The 18018-nt window shown below is 42.3% G+C and overlaps 1 protein-coding gene across 1 annotated transcript; it reads right to left on the reverse strand.

The window, feature by feature from the left end:
* Nucleotides 1-3713: 3713 nt before the first annotated feature.
* Nucleotides 3714-5084, reverse strand: neurog1 (neurogenin 1). The gene has a single exon (XM_082509116.1). It carries the CDS (start codon nucleotides 4895-4897, stop codon nucleotides 4313-4315), a length of 585 nt encoding a protein of 194 aa, XP_082365242.1. The 5' UTR covers nucleotides 4898-5084; the 3' UTR covers nucleotides 3714-4312.
* Between the last annotated feature and the right edge of the window lie 12934 nt (nucleotides 5085-18018).

Genomic DNA, 18018 nt, shown 5'->3' on the forward strand with positions numbered 1-18018 from the left:
TGCAGAACTTGCAGGTTGTTGTATTAAATACAAATCTCATCAGTGGTGTTAGTAGTTAATAGACAGAAAACTAATCTTGTCTTAATATCTTAATATTTTTTCTTGTTTTTGAGATACATTTCAAAACAATCCAGCAAACCCAGTCCACTCTGGGCCCACAGTGTGCTTCAGTAACAGTGAATGGGCTCCTGAGCACCGCATTTCAGTGTAGTTACTAATAATGAGGCCTGCAGGGTTTTGATCTTCTGTTTTATTTTGCTAAACCATCTTTCAAAAACTGAAACATAAAGTAACAAAAAACTGCTGAGTTCACAGAAACTAAGATTTGCCTCCGCTGGGTGTGACTTTCAGCTAAATCCTCTTAAGGGAAGGAAGCGTTGAGTTAAAAAGGAAGGAAGAATGCTTTAGAAGCTCAGCTCCTGTTTCCTGCTGTCCTCCTCCAGGATCCCCCCCCCATTCGACTGAAGGCCTGATGTCCCTCTACCCCAAATCGGGCCTATCAGCTTATCAAGTCTGATGTCAGTAGCCAAACTTTGCTTCAGTTCCCAAAAACAGACGTTCACAGCTACGGCCAGTTTAGAGTCACCAGTTAGACTGATTTTCATGTCATTGGACTTTGGGAGGAAGTTGGAAAGAATATTCAAACTCCACACTGAAAGCCCGCCTGTGGATTCTAAGCCAGGACCTTTCTGCTGTGAGGCATCACACCACCTCACCTCCTGTCCTCTGTATAACTTTGGAGTCTGTGTGAAAAGTCCTGATCCCAGGCTTCATGTGCCCACTGAAGTCTAAGTGATTCTTCTTGAAGTTTAGAAATGTTTGGTGTGTGGGACATCGCGATCCCATGGATTGTAAGTAAAACACAACGTTTTTGAAAAAGCACATGAACAGAGAATGAAGAGTGAAACCCAGTATGTACTTTTAGAGTTTTATATTGTATATTTTTTTACTGATCATAAAATGATGTCACATCACAGCAGTCCTGAAACAACACAAGACCCAAGAAATTAAAAGTTTTGGATTTTCTTTTAAACCGTTTATTTTTTTTTATGTGGGGGTGAGCTTTTTAAAGCTTATGTCTCTCAAATATAACCAGGTCTGCATATGTCTGGGTGATCCGAATTTGTTATTTAAGTTGTTTTTTAAAACATATTTCAGATACACACAAGCTTCAACCAGGTGAAGCCAACCTGAAAGCTGTGAAGCTGCAGTTCCTCTGATGTCCACCAGAGGCTCCAGCAGTGAGTCAGTCTCCATAGACTCCCATGTAGAAACTTTATAGCAGATATAAATATATTTAAAGTTGATACACAAACTGTTTGGTCTCTTATAGATAATTTAGGCCTTCATAACTTCTGTAAGGAGGAAAAAAATATTTCAACTGTTTAAATTGCATTAAAGCTTAAGGTTTGCATTATTAGGGGCGTAGCCTGTTTTAGTGAGATGTAATATTTTTTATCCCACTAATATTGAGGCTTCAAGAAACCAATGGATGACTTCACAGTGGCTGCATCCATCTTTTATTTACAGTCTGTGGTTCTCCCCTGCTTGCTTGATTAAACTGCTGGGTACACCTGACAGCTGCTGAGGATCATGGGTATTGGAGTATTTACAGGCGTCCCCTAAACTGAAGCAAGATGAAAACCTTCAAAAGGGAGGTCAGTCTGTCATCTGCGCGCGCGCGTGTGTGTGTGTTTAAGTTCCTCCCTTTAATAATAAAAATCCTGCTGGGTCCGGGGCTGGTGTGCGTGCAGGGCGCGTGTGTTTTCCAGCCAATGAGCTTCCTGCTCGGCCGCTGAGGCAGTTGACAGATTTGGCTTCATCCTCAGCGGCCACAATAGAAATCTAATTAAAACTTACTGGACCTCATTACGGGGCTGCAGGTGCACGCGGGCCGCCGGCGGTTAATCCCGCTCAATTAGCGCACGGCCCCGCGCACACCAACAATGCAGCGGGTCGGCATCGGGGGCGCGCAATCATCGCGTTCCCGGGAGGAAATAATGGGGGTCCTGAGATGTCTGTGATCAGAAACTCTCGGAAACAGGATAAACTTTAATCTTTCCGGTCTTTTCTGCTTTTTCTAACTTTTTTTATCAGATGTGTTTTTATATCATTAAATTATTGATACTGAGAATTGTCTCTGTATGCACTGAAAGGCTTTGTGATATCTCTGTGTCTGTGGGTGTGAATCACAGTGTGTTTACCTGCAGATGAAAGTCAGCCTGTAACTTAATCTAATCTCATGAGAGAAAAACTTTGGCACAAGGTTTACGGTGACAAATACATAAATAAAATTTATAACAAATCCACAAAATATTTAACACAACTGCTGGTACAGAGAAAGGAGGAGGGGGAGGAAGAAAAGGAAATCAAGGAGTTGGTGAGAGAGGGTGAGGAGAAGAAGAAGAAAAATTAGGCCAGAGGAGGTAAAGGAAGAAAAGTAAAGGAGCAGGAGTAAGAGAAGGAGAATGGAGAGGAAAAGGCGAAAGAGGAGAATGATGATAGGAAAATAAAGGACGATAAGTGTGAGGAAGATGGGGAGAGGAAAAGGAAGCAGTAGGAGGAGAAAAAGAAAGGAAAACAAGCAGTGAAAAACAAAGAGGAGAATTCAAAGGAAAATGAGGAGAGGTGGAAGAACCGTAAAAGAGGAGAAAGAGTCAGGAGGAAGATGCTAATTTGAAGGAAAAATGAGGAGGAGGGGACAGTGCAAGGGGAAGAGGAGAAGAAAGAGTGAGGTGGAAAAGGAGAAAGATGAATTGACGAGGAAGAGGAAAAGAAGGAGGACAAATGATGAAGGGGTGGATGGATGAGGAAGAAGGAGGAGAATGAGGAGGTGAAAAAGACATGGAAGGAAGAGGAGAAGGAGCAGGATGTGAATAAAAAAGGGGGAAATGTAGAAGATGAGAGGGGAGAGAAGGGAGAAAAGGAGGAGAAGGTGACAGAGGAGGAGAAGTAAGAGGATGAAGACAAAGAATGAGAAGAAGAAGTAACAGAAGAAGGAAACAATGAAGAAGACTCCTGCAGTATGACTCTCAGTCAGATTACTCCTGCAGGAGGATTATTGTCACTCTATACTCGAATCTCCTTCCTCTTTTCTCCTCCTCCAGCAGTTGGTAGCACTGTGTCCTCCCTCGGGTGTTCCCTGATTGTCTGTAGATCCTCAAAACGTGCAGAGACAACAAGACTGCTGTGACTCCCAGAGGAGGAAGAGGGGGAAGAAGATTAAACACCTCCCTCCTCTGCCACAATATCTTTCATTATATTTTAATTTTGTATTTCACAAACACTCTTATTCTGAAGCGTTTCCAGGTCTCATTTTATTGTTTTATTTTGAAATTGCTCTCTAATCGCCTGTACACATGCGCAGAACAACAGGCTGGTGCATCTGTAAAGCTCATTAAATCACATTAAATCCTTTAGTTGCAGTTTGCTTGTTTATGATCTTCCACCGCTTTTTATTTGTGCCTCATTAACATCACAGTCAAACTTTAAACGATCTCCGTGTCGCGTGACGTGCTTCCACCTGCTGCTCTCAGCAAACCGTTATCTTATTAATATTAATTATCATTATAATAAAAGAAAAACTCACGCACGATCCCTGAAGCCATTGTCTGCGCCCGTGCACGGCGGTTAAACCCGGATTAAACTCAGATTACTGCAGCATATCTGCGCAGACTGAGGCTCGGGATCAAGGAGAAGCAGGCAGAGGCGAGTTTTATAGAAACGTTATAACTTTATTATTTAGTAGAAAAGTGGCACCAAAGCTCCAAGTAAATAGAATAAAATCTCTTTATGTACAAAATACAAATTTCACGTGACAAAACGAAACGAGTCGAATAAATAAAAACACAGCAGAGAGAGGGTGTGTGTGTGTGTGTGTGTGTGTGTGTGTGTGTGTGTGTGTGTGTGTGTGTGTGTGTGTGTGTGTGTGTGTGTGTGTGTGGAATACATAATGAATGCGGGCAGCTCCTTTCAGTCTATTGTGGGAGCGTTGAAACTCGATTTCCACGCTCTCTTTTCTGCAGAATCACTCTACTAATTGTAAAATTGACTTTTCACCTCGGACACGAAAACAGAAAAACTGAGACTGAGGTAACCTGCAGACTCTGGGGGAGAGAGGGGGAAGAGGGGAAAGTGCAAAGGTTTTTGGAGAAATTTACAAAACCCAAAACTAATAATAAAAAAACAGATCAAATTCAGTTCCTTTCATTTCCAGTCCATACGTAGAGGCACGACGACGATGGTGATGAGGTGTGAGTAAGGCAAATAGCGGCTCTCAGTCTTATTCCAGCGGGACCTCCGGGCTCATGGATCAGTAGATGCCCGGCACGAAGCTGCGGAAGCCGTACAGCGCGTCCTGCCGCAGGTAGCTGTAGTCCTCGGGCGCGGCGGGGCTGCCCGGGCTGGAGGCGCAGTAGGCCGGGGAGGACGAGGACGAGGAGCCGCTGGAGCTCCAGGAGCAGGCATCGCTGCCCGGGCTCGGGGCCTCGGCTAGGCACGGGCTGAGCAGCACAGGCGGCTCTCCAGCCTTGCCCGCCTGCAGGTCCGCGATGCGGATGGTCTCGGACAGCGCCCAGATGTAGTTGTGCGCGAACCGCAGAGTCTCGATTTTCGTCAGCTTCGTCTCGTCCGGGAATGCGGGCAGCACGCCGCGCAGCGCGTCCAGCGCGTCGTTCAAGTTGTGCATGCGATTACGCTCGCGGTCGTTGGCTTTCAGGCGCCGGTTCTTCTTCACCACCTGCACCGTGGCGTCGCTGCGCGCGCGGCCGCGACGCCGCTGCTTCTTCTGCTGCTCGGGCTGCGGGGACGCGCAGCGCGGGCTGCGGGACTCCTCGTCTTCGCTGTGCGGGAAGAAGTCGCAGCTGTTGCTGTCGATGTCGGAGTAGAGCGAGTCCATGACTGCGAGGAGAGGAGGCGTGAGGGATCCACGCGAGAGGAATTCACCTGAAGTCTGTGTCAGTTCGGAGAGGCGCGCGTGTCTCTGCGTGTTTTCTGCTCTGGATCAGCTCGTGCGAGCCGGTGAGCCTGGCACACGACCGGCCTCAGCCCGCTTATATAGCGCGCGGAGGACAATGACCGGCCCCCTGCCCCCGCGCCCCCCCTGTGACCCCCCCGGCCTGGCATCAGCGCGCAGGATGAGGGGATGAATGCTGCGGCAGGTCTGCCCCGTGCCGCGGGAGAAGCTCATTAACATAATGACGCCCGCGGTGTTTGTCCGCCCCGCACAGAGAAGCGTGCCGGTAATCACGGCCAGCCAATCAGAGCGCGCGGCCGGCCACGCGAACTACACGCAATGCCCCCCCGCGAGACAGAAAGGACCAAACCCACTACGAGAGTTAAACCAAAAACATGAAAAAAGGTGGAAGAAGAAAGCAGAGGCAGAGAGACCTCCACCTCCTCCTCCCCGCCGGGCTGAGACACGCTTCGGAGAATCAATCCATCCATCCATCCTCTGCTTACTGTTCCACGAACACAGAAAGAGGAGCAGCAGGAGGAGAAAGGAGCTTCATCCTAACAAAGAAAACTAGTTCTTTCTACCCGGAAGTCTTCGTCAGTGCTCGGCTTTTTACCTTAACGTGAAGGAAACACGTCTCAAAGTTTAACTTGCACCTGTTCATTCTGTGCACCTCAGTAGCCATACAAAAAATACTGTTCACCTTTAAATCCGACAGACGTGCAACTATGAAGCCTTTCACAATAAAAGTCGGACCACCAACAGCTTTTAAACATAAGATTAACAACTAAAGTTTCTTTCCCGTCACAGAATATATTTTTTATCTTTACTGGGAAAATGTGAAAAATCAAACCTGATTTCTGCATAAATGTCAGTTTGGATAAAACCAAAAAGTGTATCTCAAGTTTGTTTAATTTCACCAGAGATCATTATATACCCTTGTGTCCAAAAACCTAAAAGTATGTGAACAAAAATAATTACAGTCTCCACCAGAATTACAAACATGGCCTCAGAGCATGACACAGAGACAGCATCACACTCCACAAAATACAATCAAATCATCTCTCTTCTTAAACACTTTAAAAAATATAGAGAGTTTGGTTGATGGGGGGCTCTGCTAGGGGAACATTTGCACTTCTGACCTCAGTGTTTCTAAAACTCTGAATGGCAGCATGTAAAATAAACAGGGAGCTACAACAGCGCCCTGAGGTGCTCCAGAGTTCACCGGCAGACATCACTAAGAGAGCTGCTAGAACGCTTCTGTAAGAGATAAATAGAATGTAAACCACAACCCCAGCATCTGAACACAAGCGTTAAAAATGACCTCGATCTTTGGGTCATTTTTATCTGACACGTCAGGCTTCGGCTGAACTGTTTCACCTTATGAAGTCTGGCTTTTTTGTCCGTCTTTTCATCCCTTCAGGCAGCAGTAAACCCATCCAGCGTGAGCGCATACAGACCAATTTTCTTTAAGTGTTTTTTAAAGACATCTTTATGAGACAGGCATACAATTTTCCATTAATTATTCCATTTATTCAGTATGCAGTCCAGCGGAGGAGAAGCAGAGACCTGCAGAGTCTTTCTGCTGCTTTCTTCTGCATGAGGAGGGGGGGGACACTCATTTATAAATAATTACACAATGTTTAGAGTCTTCAGGCATGTATAATATATCAAAGCGATTATAAGGTGAATTGTTCCATTGTGGCTGTCCGCCCTGCACTTCTTTTCACTCCTCTCCTGGTTTGTCCCTGGTCCAAATTCAGCTCCTCTCGCCTTTTGTGCTGCTTTCTTTCTGCCTCAGCCACTCTATTGGCATCATTCTTATTCAAATGGGCCCCAGCAGGAACAAAACCAAACCCAGGCTGCACACAAATCATCTCTGCCCCGGCTGCAGGGCCGGCACAAGCCTCCGTGAGGCCCCAACAACGAGCCAGCAAATCCTATTTCACCCAAAGAGGATAAAGCACGCTTAATACAAGAAGAAATCCAGTTTTCTGCATTTTACTGAAGTTTAAAAACAAATGTTTCTGAGGGGACATGTCTGCAGAATTTTATAGACTTCATGTTTGCTTTAAGGTTGGAAACTCTTTAAGGAGAAAGAAAATAAAGGAGCCTTCAAAGGAAAGAAAGATGAACCCTGGGGGAAGATTTTGTTGAATGCAGAAAGAAAGAGTTAAAGAAGGAAAGAAAGGGAGTGGAAAGTAGAGAGGAAATAAAGAAAGGTAAGATGAGTAGAAACCCATGAAGACGAATAAGAGATGAAATTCAGAAACAAACAATTGACTGCAACAGAGAAATAAATCTTCCAGAGGTTAGTTTTATGTCAGGGAAGTTTTTTTATGAAGGAAAGAAAAAAAAGAGAAAAAGAGAGAAGATGAAATATTGTCAGGTCAAAAAGAAATAGTAAGAAAAAGGAGTGTAAGTGTACAACAAATCCCTTTCTCTGCAGAATTTGTCATGTTGCTTAGTTTGGTGCATGATTTTAATGAAATTTAAAATTCTGCAAAGTAGGAAGAAAAGAAAGGAAAGAAGGTTGAACCTTCAGTGCTGAAAGAAAAGATCTGAGGACGGAAAAAGGAAAAAGTGGAGTTAAGAAGGATTAAGAAATAGTGACGGTAAAAAGTAAATAATTGAACTTAATAATAAAGAAGAAAGTGTGGGTTTGAATGAAATAAAAGCACCTGTTTAAGAAGAAGAAGAAGAAAATGGTGTGCAAAAGAAAGAAAGGTTAACCCCTCAGTGAAGAGTTTGACTTTCGATTAACAGAAGAAAGAAAAAAAGAGTTAAAGAAGAAAACAAAGACAGAAAACAGGAAAGAAAACGATCCAGAGGAAAAGAACAATAAGGAAGGAAAGGAAGAAAGAAAGTCCGATTAATAAGAGATACAAACAGATGATTGTGAAAAACAGAAAGAAGAAATTCTTAAATCAAATCATTAAAACTCTTCAAATAAAATCAGAGGTCTGTGTCACTGACCTGACATGGACTTTATAATTTCCTCCAGGGCGCTAAACACCACCCAGACACCAGCTCTTCCCTGCAGACAGGAAACTCTCACCTTTATAGTTTTTACTTCTGATTCACATATAGTCTGTTTAATCGCAAATCAGATTAAGATTTATTTGTTAAACATAAAAAACACTTTGACTAAACTCAAACGATAACAATAATCTAATAAAGCCAGAGATGGGGCATGTTTTAACCCCAAACACCATCTTTTTGTAAACCTAACTAAGATGTTTTTAGTAGGTTCAAGCAAAACAAACACAAAGATCCAAACTGAACACAGTTTCTAAACCTCCTACCTCTGAGTACACTCTTTGTAGGTTTCTAAAACAGGACTGTTATCTCTTTGTGGTTGGTACCTTCTCCGTAATGCTGAGACCAAAGACGGATGTAGTTTCCAAGTCTAAAAAGGGAAACTAAGTGTCTTAATTCTGTTCTGTAGAAAGACTTTGGTCCTATAGAAGTCTGTGGAGAAAACAGTCCTCGGCGCTGACCTCAGTAAAACGTTCCTGATGAGTTTTTGGGCTCAGTCACTGAATAAAACATGAAGTCCATTTTCCACGTTTTGGTCATTCGAAGTTTCAGAAAGGAGGATAATCCTGCTCGTTCTCGCTGGGTGAAGACTTTTTGACAACACAGTGGTGAATCTGTTTTTCATAGCAGGATGTAAACATGGCTGTAAATTTCTGTTAATACAATTTTGGATCCAGCGTCATAGAGGAACTGCAGGGTCTGGGACATTTGGTTGGATAATTTGATAGAAAAAACTAACATCTAAGGTATCTGCAGCTCAATAAATACATATGAGAAGAGGAAACTGAGGGGGATCAGAGTGTAAAAGCTCACTATTGTCCCTGGAGGCAGCTTGACCAAATAAATGTACCATTTTCTAGTTTTTAACCCAGAGTCATTTCTAAAATGGTCTTTTTGATGCAGATGCTGCGCTGCCTTGTCTGAACCACACACCGAGCATTCCTGCAGTGAGGAGGAGGAGCAGCTTAAACCCCAACAGACTGCAGAAGAAGAACAAGGTGGAGATAGGTTTTTTATTTTACAGCCTCCATCACTTCAAAGTGATCAAACAGCTTGTCGAGCTGCAGTTAAAGTGTATGGAAACACTTTACGGCTGACATCCTTTTGGCTGAGAGCTGATGGACACGTGGGTGGCACAGTTTAGATTTGCATGATGTTGTTTCTGAGTGAGGCTGAAGGATGAAGGTCATCGGTGTGAATATGGAGGGGGTTTTTTTAGCTTTAAACAACCTGTTAAACAGCAGTCATGAAATGCAGAGAGGTGGAGAGGACCTGGGTTGACCAGTGACCTCTAAAGCTATACACCTGGAGCTTCTACAGCTCACCCTGGACCACTTCCCAGCTGGCTGTTGCTAATGCATTAATGCAGCACACAAAACACACCTAAAAAGAGGTACAATGAAAACACGCCCAGTGAGGGGATCATCACAGTACGCAGTATAAAGAAGTATATCTACTTCTAACGGGAGGAAACAGCTGTGAAAGTGACCACTATGATTATTTTATTTCAGCACACTTCAGTAATTATTAAAATACTTTTCTCTTTTCTTTCTTTAAAAAAAAACATGTTTTACAAAGGCTTGCTTTGTAAAATAACAACTAACACGGCTGCTGTAACCTGGCTGTAACTGTCTGTATATCTGCATGTCGCTAAATGGTAATCCTTGACGTCTTTAAGAAATTAAATTCTCTCGATAATCACAGTAATGTTTTTTTTTAAATTTATTTTTCATTTTTATCGTATGATGTGTTTTATGTAAAGTGTGTTTTTTATTATGAATTTGTGTTGATTCAGAAAGAAAACAACACGTACGTTGTATTTTGTGTTGTATTTTGTATGGGAAGGTTCTGTATGAACACAGATGAGGACAGGAGAACAAAAAAGACAGAAGAAAATACAAGTAAAAACAGGAGTGAATGAAAGAAAGGGAGCAGAGTGAGAGGTCCGTCCGGGGTGAAGCTCTGACAGGATTAAGTCTCAGCGACACGAGATGTGATTGAATTTCAATGAAGAGAAACACGTGAGAAAATGACACAGAAAGAAATGAACTAAAGGACCCCCCCGACTCCCAAACACCCTCCAAAAAAACAGAGAAGAGAGAAGCTGGAGGACTCTCGAGGCAAAAGAGGAATCAAAAACAAGTGATTGAGCTGAAGGAGAGAAAAAGTCTAATCTTCTCAGACTCTGATCGAGTAATCCTGTAACACAAGCAGAACAAAATCTATCACTTCACAAACATATTCTGGCTGAGAAAATCCTGCTCACACGACTGTGGAGATGAACACAAAACCTCTGTGTGAGTGAAAGCGAAGAGAAAGGTCGACATCAGTGTTTTTTATTTGTTGCTGCTGCTTTCTATTTTTCAGACCGAGAGCTGAAAGGATTAAAAATAAAATCACACGGAGTGCCAAAAGTTTTCACGTGACCGAGCATCAAAACTGTAGTTCCTAGATTTGCCACTAGAGGCTCCAACAGCAAGGTTTCTCCCGTGACGTCATATGCACCTTGTTTGAGAGATATTCGCCAATATGGTTGCTAGGAAACATATAGGCTATTCCCATTGTTACTGGTTGGGAGTTCGTGGTTGTACCTGGAGGTTGCTGGCTCTCGCTGGGTTAAATTGGTTTTAAAGACAGTCCTCCACCAAACACCTCACCATGATTGCCACAGTTGACAGCAGATTGCCACGGTTACCTGTAGTTTTACATTTTTGTCTGCAAATACTTGCTAACTACTCGTTGAGCGGTAGTACAGCTTAATAAAGCGCTGCATAAAAGTAGTATAAACTTGTGCCAGCATGATTCAAAGGGTGCAACTTTTACTTTGAAAGTAGATGGTCTATATTTCCAGTTTGCGTCATGCTTTTCACACCATAGAGTGGACGTATAAACTACAGACAGTTAGCAATTTGCTAGCAATCAATAGATCAATGATCTCAAGAAGTTTTACTCTGTTTCCCTCATGACAGTAGTTGCCAGATGGTCATGGACCAGTCGCTAGGCCTGTGTAAGGGTGAGGGCGGGAAATTTTGCTCCCAGGAACACAAATCGTAGGATTAGAGGTCTATTTCATGAACTGCTACTTCCTTCTAGTTCAAAGATGCATCCACCTGCAGAACAAGAGAGCTTTAACCACCAGCAGTAGAGTTGCAACAAGTCATTAATTTCATTATTGACTTTGTATTCGCCACAAACGTGCTTTTAATAAATGTCTCCTCGTGTTCAGCTAACGGGGACGAACTCTTAAACATGTAGTTTGCTTTGTAAAATCACAAGAAAAAAGCTGGAATCAGAGAACAGTTTATTTTACTGTAGTTTTCACTTATTTCATCCTTCAGTTGATCTGCTCCATATTTTCTGTCTGCTTTCCTTCTGGTGTCAATTATAATTTTTACTCATCTTCTTAGATTCTTCCTTGATCTCTTGCTTGTATTTCTTTATTTCCTCCTGGCTCTTCTTTCTTTAGCTTTATTGACTTTTTCATTGCAATTTTCTTACGACACATTTCCAACCTCAGGACTTTGAGTTGTAGCAGTCGAAGTGAGGGGAGATTAATTTTGAGCCTCTCATTTTTAAGATTTTTCCTGATACTGTTGCAGTTTCTTTTCTCCTAAAGAAAAAGAAGAATCTCGACAGCTGAGTGAAACAAAACAAAAAAACACAACAACAGGAGCCACACATACCCTCAAACCTGATGATGCACAGAGCAGTGTGACCCTCCTCCTCCTCCTCGTCCCCCAGCCTTCAGCCCTGCAGCTTTCAGATGCAAACGAAGCAGACATATGGAGAGGAGGTCTCCCTCCGCTGTGGCCCTCCTAAAGATTCAGATTGTATGACAAATCACGTCCAGGGCCGCTCTACCTCCTCCATACTCCTCCACCCCCTGCACTCTGCAGCACACCCCCAGACAACAGCTTCATTAGCCTGAAAGAAGAGAGTTTTCGCAGCTTTGTCGAGTCAAGACTCACAGCTCCTTCTCCCCTTCTCAATTACTCCTTTGTTGGAGCAAATTCAAGTTATTGCACTCCAAACCATATGGCCTGCTCCTTCTCCCCCTCTCAAACCTCGCTTGTTTACGTTTAACTTCTCGATTAAAATCCTTAATATTGAGTTTGTATCTTCACTTTAACTTTTATTTCCTGAAATGATTAATATTTCAAACTGTTATCTGCGACAATTAACTTAAATATTTATAAGCAGTGACATGTACAAGCTCGTATTGTTCCAGGATTTCTGCACTTATTTCTTAAAAATAATTATTAAAATATTCTTTCTGCACTACCTGAACAAAAATGTTTGTAGAGATAAAAAAAAAATAACCAGAGGGGAAAAGTAAGAAAATGTGTGAGGAACATATGATTATCAGCAGCAGAATTACTTTTGATAAATGTCTGTTAAAAAACTGAAAGGTGTTTCCTCCTCCTCCATGTTTCTGCTTCTTTCAGTGCTTAAACCATTCCTATCCACATAAAAAATTAAGCTTATTTTTGGAAATGGAGCCTGATAGGGATGGGTGTCGAAAACCGGTTCTTGTTGAGAACCGGTTCCCACTGTTTCAATTCCTTGGAATTGTTTGCCATTTTTGCAAACGATTCCCTTAGCGATTCCAGTCACCCCGAATGACGTCACCACGTTGCGGAGCATCATTTATCTGGCACGGCGCCTAAGCAGCTCACACGCTCAAAAGTGTGATTATACTTTACGAGAACGGATGACAACAGGGCAACTTGCAATACTTGCAAAGTAGATATTTCATTTAAGGGAGGAAACACTACGAATATGCAAAAGCATTTGCTCACAAAACACACGATAACCTCAAATGAATGTCATGTTTTTAATTCCGCTCCGGACTCGTGAATCACAACCCAGCAGCAGCGGTAACGTTTGCACGTCCTCTCCCGTTAATGCGGCAGGTAAATAATCAACTAACAGTGCATATTATGTTAGCGCGATCGGCCTTATTACAAAATCTGCCATTACTGTGCGCTGCATTTGGGTGGCCATGATGAGAGAGACAGACAGAGTCTGGCTCAGATGCTGGCAGTTCTCGCTGCAGTCTACCGTTAGCGTCTCCTTTCAGGCCAGGATAGACGAATGTCACCGAGCAGTGTCTAAGTTTGTGGTCAAAGGCTTGCACCCATTTGCCACAGCAGATGCCCCCAATTTTCGGTAAGTGAATGTGTTTAATTGTAGGCAGGGACATTACTGGATATTCTTGTGTAATTGCTACTGAATAATTTATGTTATACTTTGTTATTGCTACAGAAGAATATTTATTTTATTATTTTACAATTTTTTTTTGCTGGGGACCCTGTGACACCCCATTGAAGAGCCGTAGGCTGTAGATCTCTTAAGATCTCACTGTTGGGTTTGTAAGGCCATGTTACTCCTAAATTTCTATCTTGTTCAAAGAGAAGATATAAAACAAAGTTCTAAGCTAATCGACCTTAGTGTTCTCCTTTTTTAAAAAGAATCGATAAGAGAATCGAATCGTTAAACAGAATCAAAAATGGAATCGGAATCGTGAAAATCTTATCAATACCCAACCCTAGAGCCTGATGAGTTAACACTTTGCATCTCATACAAATACAATGCTCAAACTGATCGCCACACCCCCAAAAGAGGGTGGAGCTTTGGGTGCCAGAAACAGCATTTGTTCCTGTCACCTTCCCCTCACTGCCGTTGATTCCCCATTATCAGAACTTAACAGTGAGGCTCAGGAAGTGAAAATCCCATTCATATTGCCCATTAAGGATTTTGGATATGATCCATAATGCTGTGACCACTCGGAGGAGACTTAATGATGAGAGAATGTGAGAGAATATTTGCATGGCATTCATTTTCATTCAGGCTTTCTTACTCAGATAAAATTGTTCGAGGCATCTACACAGATGAGCTTCCCGGTTACGGAACAGTAGTAGCAACACTTGTGGTGCACAAAGACTGAGCATAAAATGTATGGCACTCTTGCAAGACGTGCATATATGACACTGCTGGTTTGGAATCATTGTGCATTGCCAGCACCTGCAGGCATTAGTAAAAGAATTGATGAGCTCAGACAAGTACAATTCCGATTCTCTGGAATATTTTTATCTACTTCTCAATTTGAAGGGATGAGGTATAACAATGCAGAGGCATTAACAATATAGATGGCACCATCAAAAACAATGGTTTGAAATCACAATTATTATTAAACCACATTATTAATTCAATATCATGAGAAACCAGTCAGTTAGCTAGATTTAGGCAATAAAAAACTTCTCATTAGGTTTGGTTTAACTCCACAGGTTAACATACATTTCAGTCTTTCCGCAGTCCTCTTAAATATTTTAGTTTCACAGTCATGCTGACTGTCAGGAAAGATGGAACAAATTAAGTCGATGAACATAAACAAGCATATATGGTATGAAGGTTGGGCTTTTATTGTGGAAGGAAGAAACCCATTTCGCACATGCATGCAACAGATTGATGTGTGATAAAGAAGGGACGGCTGCGAGATGTGATTTTCGACTTCTGCATATGCTTTGTCTTTATGTTTTTCACTACCTGACTCTTTATTAAAGACTCTCTATTAAAGAACAAACTGGAAAATGACCTGGTTATGGAGTATCTAGCGATACAATCAGTTTATCTAGTTTTAATTATTAAAGTGTAATATTTGAAGATTTTTGGCTAAAACTCAAAATAACTGAATTAACTGAATGTATGGTGAGCTTTGGGTTCGGTTTGTAAAAGCTCTTTAAAAACATGCATCAGAACCTTTGTGTCTATGCTTATAGAAGCTCCAGGTCGAAGAGTGATGCTTCAGTAAACACTCTTTACACTCCTCCTTTTCCTCTTCCTCCTCTGCTCCTCCATCACGTCTCTGCGCACAAACATGATCAAATACAGTCCTTTGTCCCATCTGTCTGCTCTTATGAATATCTTCCCCTCTCCTCACAGCCGTCTTGTTGTTCAGGAAGGTTTTAATGTAATGGAACGCCGCCGTGAATCAGGCGCATGAATGCTGCTGCCGCCAGCGCCGCGCGGCCTCCACCTCCATCAATCTGCTGATGCATTCTGGGAGCTGCTTCCCTTTCACTTGTCTGCAGGCTGTTTGCTCAGGGTTATAATTTACCTCTGCGTTAACAGCCACAAAGGGAAGCAGTTTGGATTTATCTGCGGCTGCCCGGCGTCATGACAACGTCACGACCAGAAAACACAGCACCTGAAAAGAGTCACCGGGTTGGACACCAACTCATCATGGAGCCTCCAATACAGAGTGTGAAGACTGCAGGTTTCCATAAAGAGAAGCCTTCATTTAGCATCCCAGCATCAATCAAACAGAAACACGTGAAAGAGATGTCTAATGGGTCAAACCGAAGCTCTGACGGTTATTTATAAAACCCAGTCTGCACCACACACATTATTCAAAGATGCACGCCAACACTCAGACGTCACCCTTTGGTTTGCGAAGCTTCAGTGGGAATATTTAAGCTGCACCCATGTTGGTTTTTTTCTGAAGCCAGAAGGGACCATAAGTAGAAAAGAGTGCAGACTGCTAAGTTAGCCCCACAATTACCTGTGATATATTATTTTTAGCATGGGAGTCTAGGTGGACTGACTCACTCCTGGAGCCTCTAGTGGACATTTGAGGAATTGCAGTGTTTTACAAACGTGTTAATAAATTCTCAATGTCAAATTGTTTTCTCCAAAGTTTGAGTCAGTATGTTGAAATTTTGAGATAATAACCTGAAATTTCTAATTATGGATGGCAAAAAAATCCACAGTTTTGATTTTTTTATCCATTTGCACAATACTATGTCACTTTTAGAATCATCTGCACTGATAGCTAAGCTAAGCTATTTATTTCTCAGGATAGTTATATTGTTACTTGTTACAGTTATTTGATATTATATTTTGCACTATCCTACTGTATATTACTGTATACTTGTATTCTATTGTACATATTGTATATCTTATTCCTCTGCTCCTCTGTCTCTCTTGCTGCATTGAGCATGTGTATGACAAAAGAATTTGCCTCGGGATAAATAAAGTTCTTTTTATCTTATCTTATCTAATCTTATCTTTACCCTTTTTCATTTTTCATATTTATTTCCTATCTTATTCATAGCCTTTTCCTTTTTTGTTTTCTTTAGGTCACGAGCAGTTGTCCAAGCATTTCACTACATATCGTACTGTGTATGACTGTGTACGTGACAAATAAAATTTGAATTTGAATTTATCATGTGAAGTTAAAATGGATGAATCCAGTTGTAACTATAGCTGATAAAGTAATCTTACAATGGACAGCTAAGTGACTAAAACAGTTCCGGAGTTCTGAATGTTTACGCCAACCCTCATACACTCAAGATAACATTTTACTAATAAAACCTAATAAAATCTTACAGTTTGACCATGTTAGCAGGCAGGCTAGCATTAGCTTAGTTTAGCAAGAAGAAATATTCTTTCTTTGATCCTGAAAACAGAATAATTCCTCCACGACTTCAGTGTCCTGCTGATGTTGAACCCCGATGTACGGTCAGATGGTTTCACTGGATAGAACAACTTTTTCGTATTATTTCTGCTGCACAATTAATTAAATTTAAATCTTGATTATGATTTTCACTTGACACAGTTAAATTAGCATGACTGTGCAATGTTTAAAGTGTGTGTTTTACCAATTAACACGCAAAGAAAAGCAAATCAACCGCTCCCCAAATCAATGCTTGATGGTGTGCCTGCATGAGCCAATCACAGCTGTTCTCTGCAAAAGTTTTATTTCCGGCATAGCTTTGATTTCGTTTTGGGTTTAGGTGCAATTTTTTTTTCAAATAACGTCTTTTAAAACCACAGCAGGTAGCTTCCTATACTGGAGTTGTCAGATTTTCTTAGGCCCATTTACCCTAAAAGAGATTTGTTTTTCCTTCCTTTTGCTCATTGGATGATTTAGGTGAATGAGGATGACCGATAATAAATGGAGTTAACATGAGCACTGAGCATCGCAATGTGCCGTCACTAGAGTCTTTCAAGAAACTTCTCAAAAGTCACCTCTGTGTATTCAGTACTCGTGCTCATTTTAAACTTCAAGTGCACTTGTTGTCAAATGCAGTGACCTGATTGGTCCGAAAAAGGTGAAAAATATTTTTAACGCATTAAATATTCTCAGGAATTTTAGGCGTCCGGTGTGTGAAGGCTAGAAGAGTAATTGGAAAGCATGTAACATGAAAAAAGTAACTTAAACCATGTTTCAGTCTGGTCCACTAAAGTTTGATCTGTTTCGTGTTTTGGCTTTTTTGTGGCCCAGATCTGGAATGAGAACCACTCCTTCCATGCGGCGAAAAGGATCACGTCCAACGAATGTAAGAAAAGGTCTCATCGGGTGTTTCTTTGACCAAACCCAACCGCCACGGTTCCTGAACCTGAACCTTCGTCTCGGAGGTGAAGAACAAGCAGCATGATGTTCAGACTCCTCCTCCTCTTCTACCAGAGGAACAATGAGCCTCTGTTGAGGACTCCCAGTCGGACGCTCCGATGGAGATGATGCTGAAGGTGATCACATGCAGATGGATGGGTGGGGATTGGGCGTCCTGACACCAACACAGGGGTCATGACCTCGCAGCACTTTGCAGACATCTGTGCCTGTTGCACATTCCCCAACATCTCCCTCTGACCAATCAGCACTCGGCGAGAATGTGTGACCTGCCACCCCTGAGGCCACGCCTCCTTTGATACACACACCCTCATCAGCATGCATGGCTGCAGTCCTGGTCTGTATCTGACCTGTCGGGCAACAATGGGGGGCTGCGGCTGATCTATGGCCGCCGCTGCTTTGTGCCTCTGTCACAGAAGAAGAGAGAGCAGAGCAAGCAGGAGGAACTTCCTGTCAGATAAATTAGTCCTCGCTCTAAATTCCTGCTCAGAAAGCAGCTCAGGAGGTTAGAAACCCTGCTGAGGGCCTACAGGCTGGGCAGACTGTGTCGCCCCCTGCAGGTAGAGCTGCAAAACTCCCTTAAAACACAAGTTTTTAACTTTCAGTGAACTAT

The sequence above is a fragment of the Aulonocara stuartgranti genome (assembly GCF_965226115.1).
Source record: "Aulonocara stuartgranti genome assembly, chromosome: 2".
Lineage (NCBI taxonomy): Eukaryota > Metazoa > Chordata > Actinopteri > Cichliformes > Cichlidae > Aulonocara > Aulonocara stuartgranti.

Bases quoted from the DNA above. Each gene is read 5' to 3' on its own strand.
- neurog1 (XM_082509116.1), bottom strand. From the start codon at position 4,897: ATGGACTCGCTCTACTCCGACATCGACAGCAACAGCTGCGACTTCTTC.